Source organism: Leguminivora glycinivorella, chromosome 6, assembly GCF_023078275.1.
Source record: "Leguminivora glycinivorella isolate SPB_JAAS2020 chromosome 6, LegGlyc_1.1, whole genome shotgun sequence".
Lineage (NCBI taxonomy): Eukaryota > Metazoa > Arthropoda > Insecta > Lepidoptera > Tortricidae > Leguminivora > Leguminivora glycinivorella.
The window spans coordinates 2,812,115-2,838,223 of NC_062976.1; the positions used below are offsets into that span (position 1 = coordinate 2,812,115).

At 38.9% G+C, this 26,109-nt stretch overlaps 1 protein-coding gene across 1 annotated transcript in view; it reads left to right on the forward strand.

The window, feature by feature from the left end:
* Nucleotides 1-21,856, forward strand: part of LOC125226836 (mRNA-capping enzyme) — a 28,440-nt gene extending 6,584 nt beyond the window's left edge. Inside the window, exons 3-12 of the mRNA XM_048130962.1 lie at nucleotides 2,419-2,586; nucleotides 3,080-3,183; nucleotides 3,867-3,939; nucleotides 5,603-5,848; nucleotides 7,167-7,302; nucleotides 12,823-12,968; nucleotides 15,805-15,970; nucleotides 19,814-19,914; nucleotides 20,868-21,058; nucleotides 21,468-21,856. Of these exons, the coding sequence (XP_047986919.1) occupies nucleotides 2,419-2,586; nucleotides 3,080-3,183; nucleotides 3,867-3,939; nucleotides 5,603-5,848; nucleotides 7,167-7,302; nucleotides 12,823-12,968; nucleotides 15,805-15,970; nucleotides 19,814-19,914; nucleotides 20,868-21,058; nucleotides 21,468-21,586 (1,450 nt within the window). The 3' untranslated portion in view covers nucleotides 21,587-21,856. The remainder of the gene's footprint in view (nucleotides 1-2,418; nucleotides 2,587-3,079; nucleotides 3,184-3,866; nucleotides 3,940-5,602; nucleotides 5,849-7,166; nucleotides 7,303-12,822; nucleotides 12,969-15,804; nucleotides 15,971-19,813; nucleotides 19,915-20,867; nucleotides 21,059-21,467) is intronic.
* The last annotated feature ends 4,253 nt before the right edge of the window (nucleotides 21,857-26,109 follow it).

Consider the following 26,109-nt stretch of genomic DNA (forward strand, 5'->3'; position numbering starts at 1 on the left):
ATTTATGTTGTTAAGAATTTAGACTGTTTCACTAAGAATTCTGATATCCATAATTATACACTAGAAACAAAAATAAGCTTGCCATAAAGAAGTTTCGTGTCCGTAAAGTACAGAAGTCATTTGTTGGGCAATGCATTCATTTTTATAATAAGTTACCTGACACTGCTTTGAGATTACCCCTCCCAGCTCTTAAGAACTACTTAAAAAAATCATTGATGTTAAAGGCTTATTACAGAGTCGAGGACTATTTGACAGACAAACATGCATGGCCCGAACCAGAAACTACAAAAAACGAATAGCAATTAAAATAATTGTATTATGTATAGAGGACACAGTTCAGATAAGAAAGCACATCAAATATTTTATATTTTATGTTGTGTAGGTAAATTACATATTTAATGATATTGAGATTCATATTATCTTTTTCTTCTATGACAATTTGATATGTTTTCTCTGAAGAAGAACGACGTATTATTAAGCAATAATATAATTTATTGAAATTGATTTCCATAGAGTACCTAGTCTGTTCATATTCTTTGATGAATACTTTTGCATGTTAAATTGTATGTTGTTATTTAATGCATGTTAATTATAAGATGTAATGTTTTGAAAAGAAGTTGCCCGCCGAGTTTCTTGCCGGTCCCATAGTGGATACCCCCCTCCCAACTGAGGGGGGACTGAAATCTTCTCGAGGCTGAGGCGTAGGGTTAGAGCCGGCGTAGCTTTATTTGACGTTCATATGCGCATTGTAATATGCCTACTTGAAAAATAAATATTTCATTTTCACTAATTACTTAGATTTAGGGCCAGTTGCATCAACCACATTTGACAGACACATCATCGTCACGCAGCAGACGTCTATGGAACTTCCCATACAATAATATTTAACAAACACTTTAACGGTGACAGACGGTTTGATGCAACCCACCCTTATTCTTTTCAGTCTTTCTGACTGTAGGATATCTCAAACATACTTTCAAGAAAATATATCACTAGGTAACATAAGATTTACAATCTAGATTCGTGGTATTAAAGTTCTTTTTAACCGACTTCAAAAAAGGAGGAGGTTCTCAATTCGACTGAATTTATTTTTTTTTTTTTTTATTTTTTTGTATGTATGTTCCTCGATATCTCCGAGAATTGTGGACCGATTTTCAAAATTTTTTTTTTGATCGAACGGGTATAACCCCGAGATGGTCCCATTGGTACCAAGTCAGGGTCTGATGATGGGATCCTGGAGAAATCGAGGGAACTCTTCAAATGTTATAGGCACATGTAATGTTTTTAACCGACTTCAAAAAAGGAGGAGGTTCTCAATTCGACTGAATTTTTTTTTTTTTTTTATTATTTTTTTGTATGTATGTTCCTCGATATCTCCGAGAATTGTGGACCGATTTTCAAAATTTTTTTTTTGATCGAACGGGTATAACCCCGAGATGGTCCCATTGGCACCAAGTCAGGGTCTGATGATGGGATCCTGGAGAAATCGAGGGAACTCTTCAAATGTTATAGGCACATGTAATGTTTTTAGTGTATTTTTCAAAGGTAAACCAGTATTTACGCCTGATGGTAATAATTTTATGTGGCTGAGCTGATGATGGAAGGTCAACTCCTCAATGGTTAGGAGTTAAAGGATAATTCTTTCACTAGTGTACATGTATTCAAACTGATACGTATAATATCAATAGGAACCACTAAAAATCAACAAATAAATAAACTTTTTAACAAAAAATAAAACCGCCTTCAAAAATAAGCGCGTTACAAAACACGGAGAAACTAAAAAGCAAAAAATAATAAACCTTTGAATTCAGATTTCTTGTCGTATTGCAATAATCTAAACATCCAAATTATAAACAAATCAATTATTTTTGGAGTCGGTGCCAGCCTGCGTATGGTTGGGTGGGGCAAACAGGCAATAGCAAGGCGACGAACAGGTCTGGTACCGACTGCAAAAATAATTGATTTGTTTATAATTTGGATGTTTAGATTATTGCAATACGACAAGAAATCTGAATTCAAAGGTTTATTATTTTTTGCTTTTTAGTTTCTCCGTGTTTTGTAACGCGCTTATTTTTTTACATACAATCACGCCTGTATCCCATAAAAGGGTAGGCAGAGCACATGAAACTACTAAAGCTTCAGGGCCACTCTTGGCAAATAAGGGGTTAAAAGAAAACGAAACTGTGGCATTGCAGTGACAGGTTGCCAGCCTCTCGCCTACACCACAATTTAACCCATATCCCATAGTCGCCTTCTACGACACCTACGGGAAGAAAGGGGGTGGTGAAATTCTTAACCCGTCACCACACAGGCGAAGTTCTTTTTTTTTTAGTATAAATAGGTAGACGTTTGACCACGATCACACCTGATGGTAAGTGATGATGCGGTAAGTTCATTAAATCAATTTTTCTATTTCAGACTGTTCATCCAACTGGTGAGCAAGTTCCTCAGCCAGAACCCGCTGGAGGTGATCGGAGTCCACTGCACACATGGTTTCAACAGAACTGGCTTTCTGCTCGTCTCCTACATGGTTGAGCAGCTGGACTGCAGCGTAGAGGCTGCGATTATAGAGTTCGCTAAAATGAGGTATGTGTATGTCATGTGAAAGTCAATTAAAGCTTTATTACTGTACTTCACGTAAGCCAAAACATGGTGTTGTTTTAATTTGTCTGTTAAGAACTTAATGCCCTCTCAGTACATATTCTTGTAATATATGGTTACCACTGCAGTACTGTCTAAAGCCTGGCGTCCACTTACGGAGTCGAGCCGCGTCGAATCGAGTCCTCCATACATTCACTAATGAACAGTGAATTCGATTTGACGCGTCGCTAATGGACGCAGTTTCATAATAAATGCAGAAGGATAATGAATGAAATTCGGCTCGGTAAGGCTAGTGGACGCCAGGCTTAATTGTAGTTAGTAATCTTAGATTTTCTACATGGCGCGTGGCGGTAGGCGGTGGCAACAATCATGAACTCAACCTTTGTTGAGCTATAAAGTCCTGAAAAAATGTACTAAAAATCTGTCGGCGTAATAGAATCAACAAGGACTTAATCATTATAAATATCATTTTCAACAGGCCTCCAGGTATTTACAAGCAAGACTACCTACAGGAGCTGTACAGACGCTACGACGACGTAGAATACACGCCCGCCGCGCCGCTCAGGCCCGATTGGTGCGATGGTATGTCAAGCCGGCTCCACACAAACGACCAATATAGATATGCCTCGGCCGAGGCAGATTGCTCGGCCGAACAAAACGCTTACGCTGCGACGGCCCAGGCGCGTCTAAATAATTTTCGTTTGCCTCGCGACTTGCCTCGGCCTGTGTGGACCCAGCTAATCATTTTTACTGAAAAAAAACAAACACTATATTGTCTCTGTAACACAAACGTAATTTCCCCAGTGTCTCACATTTGTCTGTCCATCCACACCTGTCTTCCATGCTGCGAAAAAAAGGTCGCTTTTCTGTTTGAAGACTTGATTTTTTCTTGTTTCCTGTATTTTTAGGATAAATAATATTTTGGAACATACAATACAATACAATACAATACAAATACTCTTTATTGCACACCTCAATACACGAAACAACATAGCAAGTATAAACAACAACTCCACAAACACATAATTTCCAGCTTGAGGGTAACACTTCACTACACTCAGAATTCAACTATAGAATCATTTGCTTTGCTTAGGATTCAATTCAATGTACACCCTTAGCGTAAATATAGGTATCATTTTACTTCCTTATGATATGATATGATGCAATGTACTATTTGGAAGTCTCCCTGGGGTGCTTACGAAATAATTTCGACTTGTTAAAAACATGTTTCATTGCTTTATATTTATTTTTCTTCCAAATAACAGAGGAAGAAGGTGAGGACTATGACGACAGTACGCCGAGTAACTCGCAGTCTACTTCATCGCAAAACGCATCAGGGTAAGTGGAATAATAGTACCGTCTGATAGTGCACTATTTTTAAATGCCTATAACTACGTCACTCGCTCGCGGTCGCGCGTTAAGTACCTACCCGCTAGCAGTTGCCTCGAGGTAACAAGTGGCCGAGAGTACCTTCTGGGTTTTACGTAGTAACTTATTAGTATTTGTTAAATAAAGGGTATTTGTCATTTTGCGGGCAAGTGAAGGATCTGTTACGTTAGTAACTTATTAATAATCTGTGCCTATAGGTAGCAGAATACTGAGCGATGTTGTCTTTCCCAGAAGTCGTAACAACATCTGTAAGACTTCTTGGCAGAGCTGGGTTGGAAAGAATACTGCCAACAACCCAAACAAACATCAACAGCCCAACCCAACATCAACAGTTTTAAGAACAAATTAGACAAACATAATAATATGAGATAAACCTAGAAAAAGATACCAGGATACAGGCCATATCAGTTGTTTTTTCAACTGCCTGCCTGAATTATATAAATAATAATGGGGGCAGCTTGTGGCGAGCTGACGGTGAGTGGCGACACCGCGGACCCCTATTCCAGAGGGCACTTCCATCTAGCCCTCGCCTCTGCACTTGCCTTAACCGGCCGGCCAGAGTGGATTCGCAAGAGCGGGACCTATGCTCCAGGTTGGAAGTGTAAAATGTCATAACGCCGGCGGCCTGCTGAATGGAACATCAGGAACCAAGCTACCGCAGACTCACCTCTCGACAACCTTTTAGCCACTCTCAAGTGTTGCTCTGTTGTCGCACCGTGCGTGCGGCCGTTTTGCAGGGCCCACTCAATGAGTTGGCGAGTCACCGCCTGCCTTTTACAATTGTGAGACTAATTGTCACGGCAGGTGTCCGATAGTCTCCTCCCATAGCCCTTTAACCAGTTCATCCAATGTTCAAAACAATAACCCATGACCTTAGCTCCCATCGCAGCACAAAAGTGCTGCACTGCAATAGTCTTTGCACCTGGCGGGGACCATCTCCGGTTGTATCATATTGTGCGCTCGGGGATGGTATCCGCCACGTGTATCCCTTGCCTTTAGATTAAAATGTCTAAAAGGGCCTCTGTGCTGTTGGCTTCGGCCCCACGCATGCCTCCCAAAGGTCCGGGACCCCATGGTCCCGAGATATGGAAAAGACAGACAAATAATAATAAAATAAACGCAATTTTATGACCTCGTGTTGGTCGTGTTTCGGAAACAAAAACCCAGGGAACTGTAACTTTATGCTGTCAATGAGGAGGCACACTGACATTTTATCCCACCAGGCGGCGCCTGTGCAAGTGCATAGGCATGTCACTGTCATTCATATGTAAGAGACATCATCTTCTCGCTCTCACGTATAAAATTCTTTGTCTGTGCAATGGACTAATAGGGTGGCTCCATCTGATAATCATTGAGTTTGCTTCCTCATTATCATTGAACTTATATTCCACGCCATTTCAATTTTTTTTTTTTTTTTTTTAATTTATTATTCACAAAAATAAACTTATAATTAACAGTTTACAGGAATCCTCGCCAAACTGTAACGTTTGATGGCGAGAGGCGCTCATTGTTTTAGACATTAGTTACTTAAATACAGTTTTGATATAAAACAAAAACGTAACATAATACTCTAAGATTAATATTTAATGATATTAATTAAACAAATTCACAGGCCAAAACCCAAGAAAGGCCGCAAAGAAACCACCATGAAGAAGACCACATTCATGCCGGGCGTCCGCGGCGTCGAACCCTTCAACATCCAGCCACGCCTCCTCGAGATCCAGCAGAAAGCCCAGGAGTTCTGCGAGTGGGACAGTACTGGCTTCCCGGGGTCCCAGCCGGTGTCTATGGATGTGATGAATCTTAGGAAACTACATGAGAAGCCGTATAGAGTGTCTTGGAAGGCTGATGGAGTCAGGTAACCTACGACTTCTTATAAAGTCTTATATAGATCCATCAGAAGGCCCAATAATTCTGTGAGTGGGACAAAACTGGCTTCCCGGGGTCTCAGCCGGTGTCCATGGATGTAATGAATCTTAGGAAACTACATGAGAAGCCGTATAGAGTGTCTTGGAAGGCTGACGGAGTCAGGTAACCTACAACTTCTTGTAAAGTCTAGTAAAGATCCAGCAGAAGTCCCAGGAGTTCTGCGAGTGGGACAAGACTGGCTTCCCGGGGTGTCAGCCGGTGTCCATGGATGTGATGAATCTTAGGAAACTACATGAGAAGCCGTATAGAGTGTCTTGGAAGGCTGATGGAGTCAGGTAACCTACAACTTCTTGTAAAGTCTAGTAAAGATCCAGCAGAAGGCCCAGGAGTTCTGCGAGTGGGACAAGACTGGCTTCCCGGGGTCTCAGCCGGTGTCCATGGATGTGATGAATCTTAGGAAACTACATGAGAAGCCGTATAGAGTGTCTTGGAAGGCTGATGGAGTCAGGTAACCTACAACTTCTTGTAAAGTCTAGTAAAGATCCAGCAGAAGGCCCAGGAGTTCTGCGAGTGGGACAAGACTGGCTTTCCGAGGTCTCAGCCGGTGTCCATGGATGTGATGAATCTTAGGAAACTACATGAGAACTTGAGAAGCCGTATAGAGTGTCTTGGAAAGCTGATGGAGTCAGGTAACCTACAACTTCTTGTAAAGTCTAGTAAAGATCCAGCAGAAGACCCAGGAGATTTGCGAGTGGGACAAGACTGGCTTCCCGGGGTCCCAGCCGGTGTCTATGGATGTGATGAATCTTAGGAAACTACATGAGAAGCCATATAGAGTGTCTTGGAAGGCTGATGGAGTCAGGTAATATACAACTTCTTGCAAAGTCTAGTAAAGATCCAGCAGAAGGCACAGGAATTCTGCGAGTGGGACAAGACTGGCTTCCCGGGATCTCAGCCGGTGTCCATGGATGTGATGAATCTTAGGAAACTACATGAGAAGCCGTATAGAGTGTCTTATTGGAAGGCTGATGGATCGAGTCAGGTAACCTTTATAAAGTCTAATATAGATCCATCAGAACGCCTAGGAGTTCTGTGAGTGGGACAAGTCCTTATACTTAAGCGACAATGTGGTACAGTCGACTATAAAGAGATGTAAGTATCACTTTTTCACCTTATTGCATTGTAATAAGGTGAAAAAGTGGATACATCTCTTTGTAGTCGACTGTACCCTGTACCTTTCGCTTCAGAACGGCACATATGTTAGTTACTTTTCTAGCAGCCTTTTTCTAACGTTCCATTTTTTACAGGTACATGATGTTAATCGACGGAGAAGGAGAGGTGTACATGTTAGACAGGGACAACTGCGTTTTCAAGGTGTTCGGGCTGCGTTTTGTGCATAGGAAAGATCTGAGACAGCATCTTAGGGATACTTTACTAGATGGCGTAAGTATAAATCAAAAATTAACTTGTTTATATTTTGTGATCTACTGTGGAATTGTATAGAACCATTTGCTTCAGGGGTCGTTCAAGTATTACGTAAGCACTATTGGGGGGCCGGGTCTCTTATGTCATCCGTAGTTATTTACTTTTTTTACACAAATGGCAACTCACATACTCATATTGTCTACGCTTGGAAAACACGTACGTTAACCTTTTCACCACATGAATAAAAAAATATTTGTTGAAATCTAAATTTTATTAGTTTTCAATGGAGTTTAACATCATATCGGCCATAAATGGCTTCGTATGCAATAAAGAGTTAAGTAATAGGAAAATGTTTACGTAAGCACGGGGGAGGGGTAAAGGATTTGCTTGGGGTGAAGTAAAAGTGAGGTTCAAAAGTCTTTATCCTGTGAGATGGCATTCACTGTGAATATTTTGATAGTAATCCATACTAATATTACACTTAGTGTATTATTATACTTAGTGTATGTGTAATTTTCCTATTCCTTTAAGAGCGTTATAACATTTCGGCGTCGGGCGAAATTAGGTATTTTACCCGCCGCGCGAGCCCAATATGCCGACCCTTTCTAGCACGTCTTTCCACTCGCTCGCACTACAATAATGGACAAAACAATCTTGATCCTTCCTATGGAATTTTGATAACAACCACAATCTACTATCTCGATATAAAATTTTGATTTCTAATAAACATTGTTTTGTACGAAAATACTAGAATATAGCGCAAAATAATATTAATTATGTTAAAATTTATTTAAACATTTAAAGTAATAATTATAAACTGTGATCATATTTAAGTAGATCCCATCTCAAATATTTGCTTTTGTTATATGATAAGTATTAGAGTAAAGTATATATTAAAAATAAGTTAAATACAATTCTAATTACTTCAAGGTGGTACTCAGGGTCTGATGATGGAGCCAGATGGTGGTCACCTGTACCAATGAACCATGTAACTAAACCACTTCGTGGTTAGGCTCATTGGGTTCCTTCCTATGGAATTTTGATAACAACCACAATCTACTATCTCGATATAAACTTTTGATTTCTAATAAACATTGTTTTGTACGAAAATACTAGAATATAGCGCAAAATAATATTAATTATGTTAAAATTTATTTAAACATTTAAAGTAATAATTATAAACTGTGATCATATTTAAGTAGATCCCATCTCAAATATTTGCTTTTGTTATATGATAAGCATTAGAGTAAAGTATATATTAAAAATAAGTTAAATACAATTCTAATTACTTCAAGGTGGTACTCAGGGTCTGATGATGGAGCCAGATGGTGGTCACCTGTACCAATGAACCATGTAACTAAACCACTTCGTGGTTAGGCTCATTGGGTTCGTCCCAACAAGACCTTTGACAAGAGCTGGTACTCAGGGTCTGATGATGGAGCCAGATGGTGGTCACCAGTACCGATGAACCATATGACTAAACCACTTCGTGTTTAGGCTCAATGGGATCGTCTCAATAAGACCTTTGACAAGAGGTGGTACTCAGGGTCTGATGATGGAGACAGATGGTGGTCACCAGTACCAATGAACCATATGACTAAACCACTTCGTGTTTAGGCTCATTGGGTTTGTCTCAACAAGACCTTTGACAAGAGGTGGTACTCAGGGTCTCATGATGGAGACAGATGGTGGTCACCAAAAAATCAACTCGATTATGTGAATAACATAAAAAACACGAAGTGGTTCAGTTACATGGGTTCATTGGTACCGGTGAAAACCATCTGGCTCCATCATCAGACCCTCAGTACCACCTCTTGTCAAAGGTCTTATTGAGACGATCCCAATGAGCCTAAACACGATGTAGTTTAGTCATATGGTTCATTGGTACTGGTGACCACCATCTGGGTCCATCATCAGACCCTGAGTACCACCTCTTGTCGAATGTCTTGTTGAGACGATTCCAATGAGCCTACATACGAAATGATTTAGTTCCACGGTTCATTGGTACTGGTGACCACCATCTGGCTCCATCATCAGACCCTGAGTACCACTACCAACTCTTGTTAAAGGTCTTATTGAGATGAACCCAATGAGCCTAAACACGAAGTGGTTTAGTCATATAGTTCATTGGTACTGGTGACCACCATCTGTCTCCATCATCAGACCCTGAGTACCACCTCTTGTCAAAGGTCTTGTTGAGACGAGTCCAACGAGCCTACACACGAAGTGGCTCAGTTCCATGGTTCATTGGTACTGGTGACGACCATCTATCTCCATCATCAGACCCTGAGTACCACTTCTTGCCAAAGGTCTTGTTGAGACGAACCCAATGAGCCTAAACACGAAGTGGTTTAGTCATATGGTTCATTGGTACTGGCGACCACCATCTGTCTCCATCATCAGACCCTGAGTACCACCTCTTGTCAAAGGTCTAGTTGAGACGATTCCAATGAGCCTAAACACGAAGTGTTTTAGTTCCATGGTTCATTGGTACTGGTGACCACCATCTGGCTCCATTATCAGACCCTGAGTACCACCTCTTGTCAAAGGTCTTATTGGAGACGATCCCGTTGAGCCTAAACACGAAGTGGTTTAGCCATATGGTTCATTGGTACTGGTGACCACCATCTGGCTCCATCATCAGACCCTGAGTACCACCTCCTGTCAAAGGTCTTGTTGAGACGAACCCAATGAGACCAAACACGAAGTGGTATAGTCATATGGTTCATTGGTACTGGTGACCACCATCTGACTCCATCATCAGACCCTAAGTACCACCTCTAGTCAAAGGTCTTGTTGAGACGAGTCCAACGAGCCTAAACACGAAGTGGTTTAGTCATATGGTTCATTGGTACTGGTGACCACCATCTGTCTCCATCATCAGACCCTGAGTAACACCTCTTGTCAAAGGTCTTGTTGAGACGATTCCAATGAGCCTAAACACGAAGTGGTTTAGCCATATGGTTCATTGGTACTGGTGACCACCATCTGGCTCCATCATCAGACCCTGAGTACCACCTCCTGTCAAAGGTCTTGTTGAGACGAACCCAATGAGCCCAAACACGAAGTGGTATAGTCATATGGTTCATTGGTACTGGTGACCACCATCTGGCTTCATCATCAGACCCTAAGTACCACCTCTTGTCAAAGGTCTTGTTGAGACGAACCCAACGAGCCTAAACACGAAGTAGTTTACTTCCATGGTTCACTGGTACTGGTGACCACCTTCTGGCTCCATCATCAGATCCCGAATACCATCTTGATGTGTCTTACCATCTTGACCGTATTGTAATTTTCACATATTTATCATCATAACGTCCGCTTACGAGGGCGATTCGCGCTATCAATAAAGTTGCTCTCGAGATAGACATTTTTACATGCTCCCTGAATGATCTCACAAAGGCCACTATGTTAATTTTAGTTTAGTTTCTTTTTTTATATACTGGCAATAACTGTTTTATTGTTTGGTTCGCTTATCTATCGCATTAGGAAAACCTGTAAAGATAGATTTAAGTTGTTATTTACCAATAAATAAATAAAAAAAAAAACGTTGTAATACTTTAACATTCAAACATAACCAAATATTACAAAAGCAAATATTTACGGATCTAGGATCAAATTCGTTGGTCGCTGTTTACACACACACAATGCGAGGATAGCCCGTGTATAAACAAGGCGTCCGACCCACACAACGATAAATATTCTCGACGTTCGCGATGAAAACTCGGAGAGCGAAGCGACATACGTCTCACCTCCACGAGCTCCGGCGCGGCACTGAAATCGCAGGCGTCCGTCGCCGGTAAAATAGCGACAGGAAGGCTAGTCTTCAAAAAATTGGCAAAAAATCATTATAAAATATTATAACGACAAATGGATAACAGCAATTTAAGCAGATTGTGCAGATTATTTATATACTAAAATAACTTCGATAACATGTAGATTTTCGGAGAAATGATCACTTGTTTCGATGTAGTTTCGAGACAAAATTGAGTTCGCTTTACTTTCAATTTCTCAATTTCAAAGGATTAAATGATAAATATTGTTTAATGGGCCTAAAGTACAAGATATTAGGAACTTAAATTTACCGCATTTATGAGTGTGAGCTTATCAAATTGTACATAATAAGAGCTCCGAATTCAGTGCTTCACGCGGTTTTTCCTAAACGAGCATCAGAAAAAAAATCATTACCAATTGAATAAGCTTTTTCTTCCGTATGTTTTTTAATTAACCGACAGTTAATAAGATGTTCTAACTGAAACAAGTACTTTTACTGTCTTTTAGTATGGGTAAAGTGTACAATTTTATCGTTGAATATTGCGCATTTTACAATATATCGCCAATTTTTGTCATAGCGCTCTTAATTATTTCTTGCACTACCATTTTCAAAATGTCTATTCTTTATTTCCTGCTACCCTAAGGTTGTCTGGTAGAGATCGCTTACAGCGATAAGACCGCCTGTTGCTACCTATGTTTAATGTCTGCTATTTGTAATCTGTTATCCTTGTGGTGCAATAAAGAATATTTACTTACTTACTTAATATTATAAATGGAAAAGTGTGTGTGTCTGTTTGTTTTCCCCTCACTAGCTCAGAAACACGTGTTTTGTCCTTTAATAGCAGCGGGTAAAAACGCATTTTATCCACTAGTGGGTAAAGTAATTTGACCTTGAAAAAAGTCAAATTAACTGCTTTAAAATTGTTAAAAGTAGGTGAATCTAGTAATAAAGATGATTTACCACCTGCGGAACTACTGGAAGCAGTGATAAACGCATTTTTTGCGTTGTAGTTTCCTCGCTATAGTGAGGGGAAAAGTTTTGTGTTACACTCGGGTGCAAATGTATTTTACTTCTCGTGTGTTAAAAAACTCGCAAGTTCAGGATTCTATTCTCGAACCACTCGCTTCGCTCGTGGTTCAACTATAGAATCCTTTCACTTGCTCGTTTTTCAATTCTACACTCTGCGTTAAAATACAACTTTGCCCCCTTGTATAACAAATAACTATTGTCCGTCTTTCACGGCAAAACGGAGCGACGAATTGTCGTGATTTTTTAGGTGGAGATAGTTGAAGGAATGGAGAGTGACATAGGCTACTTTTTGTCTCTTTCTAACCCCCCCACTTTCCTAAAAGAGCGAAGCCGCGGGTAAAAGCTAGTACCCTATATACCACAGAACTTAATTTAGATAGAAGAAACAAATTCATATATTTGTATAGGGGCCGAGCGTGTCAAATTTTGTACTGAAGTTGATTCTTGCCTGTAATTTTAAATATGTCTCAGGCTCTTGATTGTTCATAATTTTTGTGTTGTTGCAATTGAATATCACGTAACGAGGCATTTTTTATGTTTTGTTTTTGTTTTTTACAAAAATGGACGCCCGAAAGCTGCAAGCTGCGAGTAAAGACGGACAACTCAGTGGATTTTACTGAGTTCATTTGACACGCTAAGTAGATACGTTTGCTTGATCTATGGTATATATGACATCTGTGCTATATACCCTCTTTGGTTTGATACGCATTATGCAACATATAATTTTATTTCAGGAGATGGTGATAGACAAAGTAGACGGCAAGGAGATACCGCGTTACCTGTGCTACGATATCATCCGGTTTGAGAATCAGGACATATCCAAAAAGGCCTTCTTTCCTTCCAGGATGGACTACATAGAACATGAAATTATTAATCCTAGGTAAGTGCAGAGTATCTGTCAGTGGTTCCTAATATTTTCAGTAATAGGTATTGTTTTTAGGGTTCCGTAGTCAACTAGGAACCCTTATAGTTTCGCCATTTCTGTCTGTCCGTCCGTCCGTCCGTCCGTCCGAGGATAATCTCAGTAACCGTTAGCACTAGAAAGCTGAAATTTGGTACCAATATGTATATCAATTACGCCAACAAAGTGCAAAAATAAAAAATGAAAAAAATGTTTTATTAGGGTACCCCCCCTACATGTAAAGTGGGGGCTGATATTTTTTTTCATTCCAACCCCAACGTGTGATATATTGTTGGATAGGTATTTGAAAATGAATAAGGGTTTACTAAGATCGTTTTTTGATAATATTAATATTTTCAGAAATAATCGCTCCTAAAGGGAAAAAAAGTGCGTCCCCGGGGCCTCTAACTTTTGAACCATATGTTTAAAAAATGTGAAAAAAATCACAAATGTAGAACTTTATAAAAACTTTCTAGGAAAATTATTTTGAACTTGATAGGTTCAGTAGTTTTTGAGAAAACTACGGAACCCTACACTGAGCGTGGCCCGACACGCTCTTGGCCGGTTTTTTATTATTTTGTTGGGAACTTGACTTACTTTACTTTGTTATCTCGGATCGGATTAGATTATCTGCCCCGTAAAATACTAATTTTACCCCCGGGTTAAGAACCGCCGATCTAAGGGCCACTTGCACCAACGAAAATGGGTTAACCCACCATTTTATATGGAATTTGGCAGTTGACAGCCCACTAACCCTGAGCATAGATAAAATATAAAAAGATCATACCATCCCATACATTAAAATGCGACCGCCTAAGAACGCGCATACACTACACCACACATAGATGGCGCCACAAAAAAATGTCTTGTAGCTTTCGATTATACTTGTAGATGGCGTTAAGTGTCACTTTTGACATAGATTTATGGCTCGAAAGTGACACTTAACGCCAATCTACAAATAATCGATGACAACAAGGCATTTTTTTGTGGCGCCATATATATGTGGTGTAGTGTATGCGCGTTCTTAGGCGGTCGCATTTGAATGTATGGGGTGGTATGATCTTCTTATTTTTAATCTATGCCCTGAGTTAAGTGTTTGGTGCAAGTGGGCCTAAGACTACTGTTTTTAGGGTTCCGTACCTCAAAAGGAAAAAACGGAACCCTTATAGGATCACTTTGTTGTCCGTCTGTCCGTCCGTCCGTCCGTCTGTCAAGACCCTTTTTCTCAGGAACGCGTGGAGGTATGAAGCTGAAATTTATATCAATTACTCAGGTCTACTGTCCCTTGAAGCTGTGAAAAAATCAAACTTCTAAGCCAACGCAATCAAAAGATACAGCCGTTTATGCCGCAAATTTTCGACACTTGCAAGGGAATCAAAACCTACAGGGTGCTTCCCGTGAACTCAGAATCTTGAAATTTGGTACGAAGCAACGTCTTATAGCATAGATAAAGGAAAAATTACGAAAACCATAAATTTTTAGTTACATCACATAATATATTTTTTTTTAATAATTTTAACCTTACTACCCATTTTTTTGCAATAAAAATACCATAGTTATGACTCGAGTGTCGTAATGAACGAACTTTGTAAACCTTGCAGGTTTGTACGGAACCCTCGGTGCGCGAGTCCGACTCGCACTTGGCCGGTTTTTTTAATCTTGATTTTAAATTTATAACCTTGAACATTTTGGTAATAGAAAAAACAAGCGCCCAAGGTTGCTTTGTGTGGCAAGTGATCGAAAAACATGTGATGTAAGACTTTCTTATTTTAGCATTCCCGAAAAGTTGTACATTTAGATCACGTCTCCGATTTTGATAAAAATTGGTAGGCTCATTGATAGAGTCCATAATGCTGAGCAAGATCCACTAGGTTTTCCAAAATATCCTAGGTAGTTTGTATGAAACTTTCCTTTTTTGTTACCGAAAATGTATAGAAATCTGGTAACTACCTGGGACATTTTGGGAAACCTAATGGATCTTGCTCAGCATCATGGACTCTATCAGCCTACCAATTTTATCAAAAACCGGCCAAGAGCGTGTCGGGCCACGCTCAGTGTAGGATTCCGTAGTTTTCCGTATTTTTCTCAAAAACTACTGAACTTATCAAGTTCAAAACAATTTTCCTAGAAAGTTTTTATAAAGTTCTACTTTTGTGATTTTTTTCATATTTTTGAAACATACGGTTCAAAAGTTAGAGGGGGGGGGACGCACTTTTTTTTCCTTTAGGAGGGATTATTTCCGAAAATACTAATATTATCAAAAAACCATCTTAGTAAACCCTTATTCATTTTTAAATACCTATCCAACGATATATCACACGTTGAGGTTGGAATGAAAAAAAATATCAGCCCCCACTTTACATGTAGGGGGGGGGGGGGGGGGGGCACCCTAATAAAACATTTTTTTCCAGTTTTTATTTTTGCACTTTGTCGGCGTGGTTGATATACATATTGGTACCAAATTTCAGCTTTCTAGTGCTAACGGTTTCTGAGATTATCCGCGGACGGACGGACGGACGGACGGACAGACAGACATGGCGAAACTATAGGGGTTCCTAGTTGACTACGGAACCCTAAAAATCGGACACGTGATCCAAATGTACAAACTTTTCGGGAATTGCTCATTTATTGGCCAAGTTCTGTTTGCTATTTTTCTGTTCGAAGGAGCCAGGAAGCGAGAATGTTGTATATCGCAGCGGCCTAGAATTATTTTCTTTTATTAGAATGCAGAGAGCTCGTGGTTTTGATTATAATTATGTAACACCAAATATAGCGCATTTTGCAAAGAAAAATAATCTAACTGTCATAATTTTAGGTTAAAAGCAATGGAGAAGAAGATGATACACCGGGAGCGCGAGCCCTTCAGCGTACGCCTGAAGCAGTTCTACGAAGTTAGAATGGCGCACCAGCTACTGGGAGAGAAATTCGCCAAAGCACTGTCTCATGAACCTGATGGACTCATATTCCAGCCTTCTAAGGAGGTATGTTATATAATTACAGGTTTCAAACAACAGTTCTACACGGTACTCGTGAGCTGATCCCATTTTAAGACTAAAATGTCATATACACTTTTCTAGATTTCGCCTAGTTTCAGAGTTATGACCAATTGAAAAAAAAAATCTTATTGTTACTCAGTACAAAAGGCTTTTTAACGATGTTGATGCCATTATGGAGAATTAGTCTCACTATCCTCATTGATAGATGTCCAAAAGTACGAAATAAAAACTTTCAAAAATGAGGTTTTTAGAAAAAAATGTTTTATGAATAACATTTACTTTTTATCTGAAAATACATTCGAAAACAGTAAAAAAAAAATTTTGGCAAAATTTTGCTCATGTGAATTAAAAAAAATCTTTCCTAACCTCAGAAATGCGTGGTTAAAATCTCTCGCAATGCTCACGAGCACCGTGTATAAATTCTATACACGGTGAAATAAAAAGGACCGTTCAAACTTTGCATAGTGACTTTTACTTTTGAGATAAGATTTATTATGGGACCAATGCTGAAATCGCAAAAAAAAAATGTTGGTTGTTCCATAGACATGAGCGGCATCATGACAGTCGAAATATATATGATAGTTTAGTTTATTTATTTCATAATGGTAAATTACAGTATAAATTATTCCACGTTAACCTATATGAATTTACAATAATTCAAGACAATTATAATAATTTGGCATGCAAAAGATACAATAATACTCAAAAACACAATAGAAATTCTAATGAACACAAGTTAAATTATAATCTATTGAAAATATTTCAACTTGTGCTGTCTTAAAGTAGTCACACAGGTCACACTACTATGTATATAAATTAAAACCGAAATAAATTACACATATGAAAGAAAAAAACGAGGCACGGGACACGGGGGGCAAGAACCATACCGTTCTGCCCTAGGGATGGACAGAGGGCGCTACGAGTCCTTGTATAGATTACTCATATGAGAGATAATTTCGACCTCGACAGCTATGACCTGGGTGGCCGAGCGGATAAAGAGGCATTTACCGCGATTGGAAAGTACGCTGGTTCGATTCCAGCCTCAGGCACCAGAGGACTTGGTCACTTTTTCTTTCATATGTGTAATTTATTTCGGTTTTAACAATAGAAATTATTAAATTAACAATTTGTAAATGTGGTTTTCAAAACCACCGTCATTTAAAATTAAATAAATAATAAATCACAAGTCAAATTAAAAGTCTCATAGTTAGGTATCTTATAATGATCGTCATATTAAAATGAAATAAGGGCAATTGGTATAATAATAGTTCAAAAAATGTCAAGTAAATTGAACATGAAAATACATTTACGTCAAACAATTATTACAATTTTAATTCCATATTATATTCATCTACTGAATATAGTGGATATATTATAGGACATTTTTTTTTTTACACAGATTGAGCCCCACGGTAAGCACAAGAAGGCTTGTATTGTGGGTACTCAGACAACGATAAATATAATACACAAATACATACATACATAGAAAAACATCCATGGCTCGGGAACAAATATCTGTGCTCATCACACAAATAAATGCCCTTACCGGGATTCGAACCCGGGACCGCGGCTTCACTACCCGCAAGTGAAGGCAGGGTCACTACCCGCTAGGACCGGTTATCAAATGTATGAAACATCCAAATTTTTTTTGCGATTTCAGCATTGATCCCATCTTTCATGATAAAAGTTGTTCATTATAATCTCAAAAGTCACTATGCAAAGTTTGAACGGTCCTGTGAATGTCCACATGTGAATGTAACTGCTCAAGATTCAGTGACAGGTTGGCAGCCCATATCGCCTGCACCACCTTCTTCTTCTTCTTCTAACTTAAGAGCTGTACTCTTGTCGGTGGAGCAATCTCCAACTCGTCCGGTCTTCTGCCAACTCCTTCACCTTCTGATACGACACGACCTGAACCTTTTCTTTAATTTGGGTGAAATAGTTTCTCCTGGGTCTTCCTCTTCCCCTCTTTCCTTCTGAACTGCACCACCACTGAACCTATATCTTCCAGTCGACTTCTATGACGTCCACGGAAGGAAAGGCGGTGGGCGGTGGTGAAATTATTAACACACAATACAATTTACACATAATATGGAATACAATCTCGATTTGAAATCCCGTTTTTAACCCCCGACGCAAAAACAACGGGGTGTTATAAGCTTATAAGTTCGACGTGTCTGTCTGTCTGTGTGTGTATCTGTCTATGGCATCTTAGCTCCCGAACGAATGAACCGATTTAGATTTTTTTGGTCTGAAAGCTGAATTAGTCGGGAGGGTTCTTAGCCATGTTTCATGAAAATCGGTCTACTATATCGCGGTCGGGGGTTTTTTATTCGGCTAATAACCTTCTTGCTGTACGTACTGGCAGCTAAGAATTCGCGGTTCATATTATTTGACTAAAATTTGACACGAAAAGGGATGGGTTTATGTCATACATTAAAGAACCTAACAAAAATAAATTTAATTTTATGCATATTAAAAAATAACTACATAATTAATTTGTTGTTATGAAGTAACAACCTACATATGAAAAAAAAAACATTCAGTCGAATTGAGAACCTCCTCCTTTTTTTGAAGTCGGTTAAAAATATTAATTATGTCGTAAACGTATTCCGCTATAATAAGTATTTCTATGGCTAGATAAATTCAATTTGTATCTGTATATCAATGTATAGTCACGTTCAGGTTGTTGTCAGTTGCCATCTATTGTTAATAGGTGTTAAACGCAGGCTTTCATTTTATAAATTTTACCTTTTTTACTTAGATGTCGCCACCGAAAGATAATAACATAGAACACTACTTTCAAACAAAATGTCAGCCGAAAAGTGGTTCCAAAATCATAATACGCCGTACTGACACCGGACCACAGGTCATGTCTATTTCTATTCTACAACCTTCTAAATTAACACGTTCAGGGACGCTTAGTGACGTCATCTGTCATAGACCAAAGGAAACAAATGGCTACGCGTATGCTATACCATACGTGTCCATGAATGTGTTCAGATTGGCCATTTAAACCACTATGCCGTGGACACAAGGTCTGTGATCAAAATAATCGAACTCCTATGCCACTGACACGTACGTGTGTTTAAACAAGTTTACTGGCCTATGTAGGCCGCACAGCAGGCAGGCAAGCATGATCGCGCGATAAATAATGAAACATCTGGCCGTCCCTATCGCACTATATATTTAGGGGGGACGGTCAGATGTTTTATCATTTATCGCGCGACCACACTTGCTTGGCAGATGTGTTTAAAAACTTCATATCCCTATACCGCTGGCATGGGAATAAAAAATTGACTTATGCCGGTGGCATAGGAATGAAAATTTAGTAAGATCTACCGGCATAGTGTAGGCATTTAAGTAGTAAAACAGTGCCGGAGACGAACGCTTCGAATAAAATTATACAAAAATGAAAGTTTTTAAATATCAATGGCTATTAAAAATATTGCATAACATCATCCCCATAAAAAAATAGCTCGTACAAAATAAATCGAAAAAATTATGATCCTCGCCAAATTACACATGAAACTTAATCCCATATTTTTCTCCGTATTTGTTGGAACGGTTAGCACATGATATTACAAAACAGTACGGCATATTCTTTTTGTAAACATATATTCTAAATATGCCGTACTACAACTGTTCCGACTGGCCTCCATTAGCGCACTGACAAGCTCCGTGGCACAATATTGAGGCCCCGCCTAACGTGGCACAATATTCGTGGGGTCATTTTTGAGAGCTCTTTAGACATCTAGGTATATTAACAATCGCTGCTTGATACTATTTCATTCGTTCGTTTTTCCTAACCCAACTAATTGTTTGCAGCCTTACGTGCCCGGGCCCTGTGAAGACGTGTTGAAATGGAAGCCGAGCCACATGAACAGCGTCGACTTTAGGCTCAAGATCGTCACGGAAGGCGGCCAAGGGTATGTAGTATTATACAGAGTGGGGCCTGTAACAAAGGCGAAGAATTGAACTGTAGGCTATTCTCCTTATACTGATCAACATTTGTTCAGTGACTTTTAAAAATTATGAAGTCTTTAATTTTTTAATTTTTCATACAAAATAAATATTAGCTTCAATGTACGCCATTATTGTTGTCATTGACGTTGTCTGTCACATTTTAGACTTAACAGAATTCGCAATACATTACCTCTTAGAAAAAACTTTCAAGGGTGATAAAAATCAAAATACAAGTTATTTTTAAAAGTCACCGAACAAATGTTGATCAGTATAAGGAGAATAGCCTAGAGTTCAATTCTTCGCCTTTGTTACAGGCTCCACTCTGTATAATAATAAATATTATAGGGCATTATTACATATATTGACGGAGTCCCACGGTAAGCTCAAGAAGCCTTGTATTGCAGGTAATCAGTCAACGGTTTATGTAATTAGTTAAACATATAGAACACTTCCATAACCCAGAAATATCTGTGCTCATCACACAAAAAAATGCTCTTACCGGAATTCGAACTCAGGGCTTAGATGGCGACACTTTTACCAACTAGGCTAGCCCCTGGGGCCCGTTTCTCGAAAGGTACAAGCCTTGTATTACAAGTGCGCGAACTGTCAAATCGTATGGGTTGTCATGGAAACACACTTGTAATACAAGGCTTGTACCTTTCGAGAAACGGGCCACAGGGGCCCATTTCACAAAACTGAAAGTCACAAGTGACAACCGCTTGTAACTTGTAACTTTCAGTTTTGAGAAATGAGCCCCAGACGTTAAATACAGCAGATAATTACAATATATTCTACAATAACTAGATTGCCAATTTTGGAATCCAGGTCAGTACTTTATCCACTTTTAAAATTATACTAAGCTTAATAGAGAAGTATCTCATTAAAACATAATATTAATATAATGATTGTATTCCAGTATACTCCCTAAAAAGATCGGCCAACTGTTCGTTGGGCAGCTGGAACCTCCGTTCGCCACGATGAAAGTTACCAAGGACATCAAACACCTCAACAACAAGATCATTGAGTGCACCTACGAGAACAACCGATGGGTCTTCATGAGGGAGAGGACTGACAAGTCCTACCCTAACAGCTATAATACTGCTAAATGTAAGTATATTTACGAGTATACACATATTATCCATAAAGGTACATCTCGACTCTATACTTAAATTTATATTTACGATACGATAAATTTCTACTGTTTTTAGTAAATCGTTTACTTAAACTGCCCAATTAAATTATTAACACACGACGCAAAAACGGCGGGGTGTTGTAAGTTTTACGTATATGTCTGTCTGTAGCATTGTAGCACCCGAACGGATGAACCGATTTAGATTTCGTTTTTTATGTTTGAAAGCTGAATTAGTCGGGAGTGTTCTTAGCCATGTTTCATAAAAATCTGGCCACTATGCCGGGGGTTTTCCAAATTTTTATTTTTAGTCATACTGTATGTGTATGTGAATCGTCTAACTTCACTTTAACTGCCCGTTTAAATTAGAATTAATTTTGTTTGCAGCGGTATGCGAAAGTATACGAGACCCCGTGACCAAGGAGCGGCTGCTCGACTTCATAGACAACCACCGGTTCATAGACGACTCGGACCTCATGCCCATGCCTAAAATGGTGCGCCGATAGTATCAAGCTAGATACTGCAGCATAGTACATTTTCAACGGACCGGGCGTTTTAGATCAATTTCATATTGGACAGCTAAAGATACTCGAGGGTTTACTGGTGAAACCCGATAAATTGAGCACACTGGTTTTTGAAAGTCGAACTATGTGCAAATTCCACAATGTTCTTATTTAAAAAAAATGATTTATCGGCTTTCACCAGTAAACCCTCGTATGGGATCTCGATTTATCGGGTTTACCTACTGGTGAAACCCGATAAATCGAGATAATTTGTCCTTGAAATAACAACATTGTGGAAATTACACATAGTTCGAATTTCAAAAACCAGTTTGCTCAACTTATCGGGTTTCACCAGTAAACCCTCGATTTTATATGGGCATTTTCAAAAATTGGGCCACAAAATGAGTGAAAGTTGTTAACAAAATTAACTCGATATCATTAGACTTATATTGACCGGGATATAGACCGTGATTGGTAAGAGAAGCCATTGAGATTCACAAATATAAAAATTTCAATCGTGAGGATGGCTTCAAACTATCTAATGTATGGAATCCAGTGATTTGTTTGTGTAAAAAACCGGTGAAGTCAGAATTGAACAAACGTAGTGACACTGTGAGTGTAGTGTGTTTGGACAGACCATCGAGTGTGAATGCGACAAGTGGTAACGCTGAAAGTGAACGCAGCCGACGCGCGCGAAGGAGGGTAGATCGCGCGCTGTCTATGCAACTTTAACATCCACCCGCCTTCGTCAGTTTTCCGTGATCATGATGCATGCAACTGCGTCGAAATATCGGGAGCTCGACAAAAATCAAAAAGGTAATCACGGTCTATATCCCGGTCAATATAAGTCTAATGAAAATAACCGTGAATCATTCAAAACTCTTAACTCGATATCAGTTTTGTGACGACCATTAAGCATGAAATTTCAATAAAAATATTGCTTTTGTGTTAATTACGTAAACTATAAGCAATAATCTACATTTAGAACATGAAATAGTTGGTTTTTAGACAAATTTTATTCTTAATTGTCGTCACAAAACACACATCGAGCTAATTTTTGTTAACAACTGTCACTAATTTTGGGTCCCAATTTCTAAAAATGCCCATATAAGAGTGTAAAGTATGGAAAGGTCACTGTGGTCGCGCAGAGCTTACGTGATTACCCCGCGGCAAAGTGCTTGCGCGGCAAATGTTCAATGTAGACGTGCCTGGGCCGAGGCAGGTTGCTCGGCCGAGCAAAACGAGCACATTCGTTTTGTTTGGCCGAGGCATGTCCACATAACACGTTTGCCGCGCGAGCACATTGCCTCGCAGCGTGCCTTGCTCTGTGTGGATCTGGCTATGTAAATTTGTAGTCCCCGGGGTCTAGATATGTCATGGGACTCGGGAGATTCATTCACACTGTTAGTGCCTCTAAAACTATGCCTCTCAGAAGGCGTACTTGTTTAATGGGGGTACACACAATAATGTCAACTGACCATGACTCGTACACTTTCTTGTAAAATTACCATCAAAGAAGCCTCTAGCTAAGTGGGATAGGGACAAATGGGAATATACTCGTGGGCGAACTAGGAATTGTATTCCTATTTGTAGGGAACTAGCACAATTGTATGATTTGTAATATTGATAGCTGAATTTATTTTTTATCTCAAACGTTTCGTTTCCATCTGCTTTTTTATCTCAAGTGGCGTTTCGTTTCCATTCCCACCGAGTTGCTTAGATTTACAAATACCAAAGTTACAAACCACCATTGAAATAAAAAAATATACTTATAATTAAAACATTACGTATTGCTCACAAATAATAACATCATTTGCTTAAATTCAAATATGTACCTAAAATTATCGGGCGCGCGAACGCGAAGTGAAGCTACTTATGCCTTAAGCTTTCGTATTCATTCATGGTCACTCCACACAAATACAAAAATCACGCACACGCTGATAAAAACAGCCCGCTCAACTAAACTCCAAAGCAACTCGGCTTCTTATCGAGTTATTCATTTGAATACAAACCGTAAACAATGCGTTATAAGGTTTATATTTGAAAACACGCACATACACATTCACAAAGTCCGCGCGTGTGAGTGTTTGCCTATCGCGAACTCCTATGTACGTAATTTGGGCGCAACTATCTCTTTTACTCTACTCATAGCAGGATTGAGATGACAGAGAAGGGTGACCGCCATTTGGGAACACATAGACAGCCAAGCGCACAACATTCGATGGCTCGCACTTGTTCATTTGAATTTAAAGCTTAGAGTGAAACAAATAAGATTGATATTACAGTGTAATAATTGCATGCTAAATATTGCCATACTAAAATTATAAATGTATTAATGGGTAAAATTTTATTGTGTTTTGTTATCGCACATATATTTGTTTTAAATAAAAGCCTTTAAATATTGATAGTTTCTATTAAAAAACCGAGAATCTTATTTAATTTAAGTTTAGTAATGTGATAATGAACGTTTCTTCATCAGATGTATTTTGTTTGTGTGAAAAGGTTTTTAAATTCGTGGGTGAAAATGGAATAATATCACTACAACACTTGCGTCCCGCTTGTTACCGAGGCTTCGTGTGCTTTCAAATGTTTTGTGTTATTCTCTCATTTTTTTTTATTAACTTGCTCATTACGTGCAATATATCAGTGAAATTTAAATGATTTGGAGTGTTTCGGTGTCGTGTTTTAGTGACAGTGCAAGCCAGAGTTTCAAGGTTAGATACTACCTGTTTTTAAGAGATAGTTAGGACTTTCTTTGGTTTGTTTAGTAATGGCAGCGTTAATTCATTTTGACTGTTGTATAATAGATTACTTACTAAATGAATCAACACGTTTTTCGACGCAAACATTCGAAATAAAGAAATGTATTGTCACGCGAGGCCGTGATCGTCCAGAGTTAAATATAAGTTATAAGCGGAGAGATGGCTTTTTTAAGCGCTTTCATAGCGGACTGTATGATAAATGCACTTGGATAGGCGCCTAAGGTACCTAATATTAAGGTAGGTTGCGTTTTTTAGGGTTCCGTAGTCAACTAGGAACCCTTATAGTTTCGCCATGTCTGTCTGTCCGTCCGTCCGTCCGCGGATAATCTCAGTAACCGTAGGCACTAGAAAGCTGAAATTTGATACCAATATGTATATCAATCACGCCAACAAAGTGCAAAAATAAAAAATGGAAAAAAATGTTTTATTAGGTTACCCCCCTAGGGGCTGATATTTTATTTCATTCCAACCCCAACGTGTGATATACTGTTGGATAGGTATTTAAAAATAAATAAGGGTTTACTAAGATCGTTTTTTGATAATATTAATATTTTCGGAAATAATCGCTCCTAAAGGAAAAAAAAAGGTAGTTAGAGGGGGGGGTCTAACTTTTGAACCATATGTTTAAAAAATAAGAAAAAATTCATTAAAGTAAAACTTTATAAAGACTTTCTAGGAAGATTGTTTTGAATTTGATAGGTTCAGTAGTTTTTGAGAAAAATACGGAAAACTACGGAACCCTACACTGAGCGTGACCCGACACGCTCTTGGCCGGTTTTTATTTTTTGCTCTGTGTTGCCTTCCAAATATATTCACGCGCCGCCACTGGTCTGTAGTCATCATTATTTCTTAAGACGGATAGTTAATGCATGCAAGAATTCTGATAGGCATTGCTTTGAAGTTAAAACTAAGAAATTAACCTAAACGTTTCAAGGGGGAAAGCAAGAAATCTGACTCATTTATTTATTTTTTATTGTCCCTATGATATAAAAGGAATATTCGGATATACAGTTTACAAGCACAAGGTATACCTGTGCGCCTTAATTAATATTGATGATTAAGTTATTCTTTAAGTCATCTGTTTTGTTTGTAAGAATGTATTCATTTACTTAATAAAATTGTTTTTAATATTGCTTTAACTTTTATTTACACCAACAAAATAATGACTAGTTAACAATAGTATACATAAATCGCTTAACAGTACCAATAAATGATATAACCTGATGTGCCTCCGCCGAGGCAGGTTCGGCGTGTTTAAGTTTAAATAGGCAAGAATCACAGAGCAAGTCAAAGTTTTTGTTTTTATAAGCAATTTTTACATCAACTGTCAGTCAATCATAAAATATATTCATGTAGTAAATGAGGATGCCTAACGGATTTTTAAATAGGTCGCTCGATCGCGTTTGCCGCGCGAGAAAGTTGCATCGCGAGATCGCTTGCACGGTGTGGACTCGGGTAATAGGCTGGTGCAGTTTTTCCCCTCATGGTGGATGCATTTATATAAAACTAAAAAAAAACCCGTTACCCGTGTGGTGACGGGTTAAGAATTTCACCACCCCCTTTCTTCCCGTGGGTGTCGTAGAAGGCGACTGTGGGATATGGGTTAAATTGACCCCGGCGTAGGCGATTAGGCTGGCAACCTGTCACTGCTATGTCACAGTTTCGTTTTATTTGAATCCCTTATTTAAGAGTGGCATGAAACTTGAATAGTTTGAGTCTCACGAAAGTTTCATGGGATACAGGCGTGATTTATATAAAATGTAT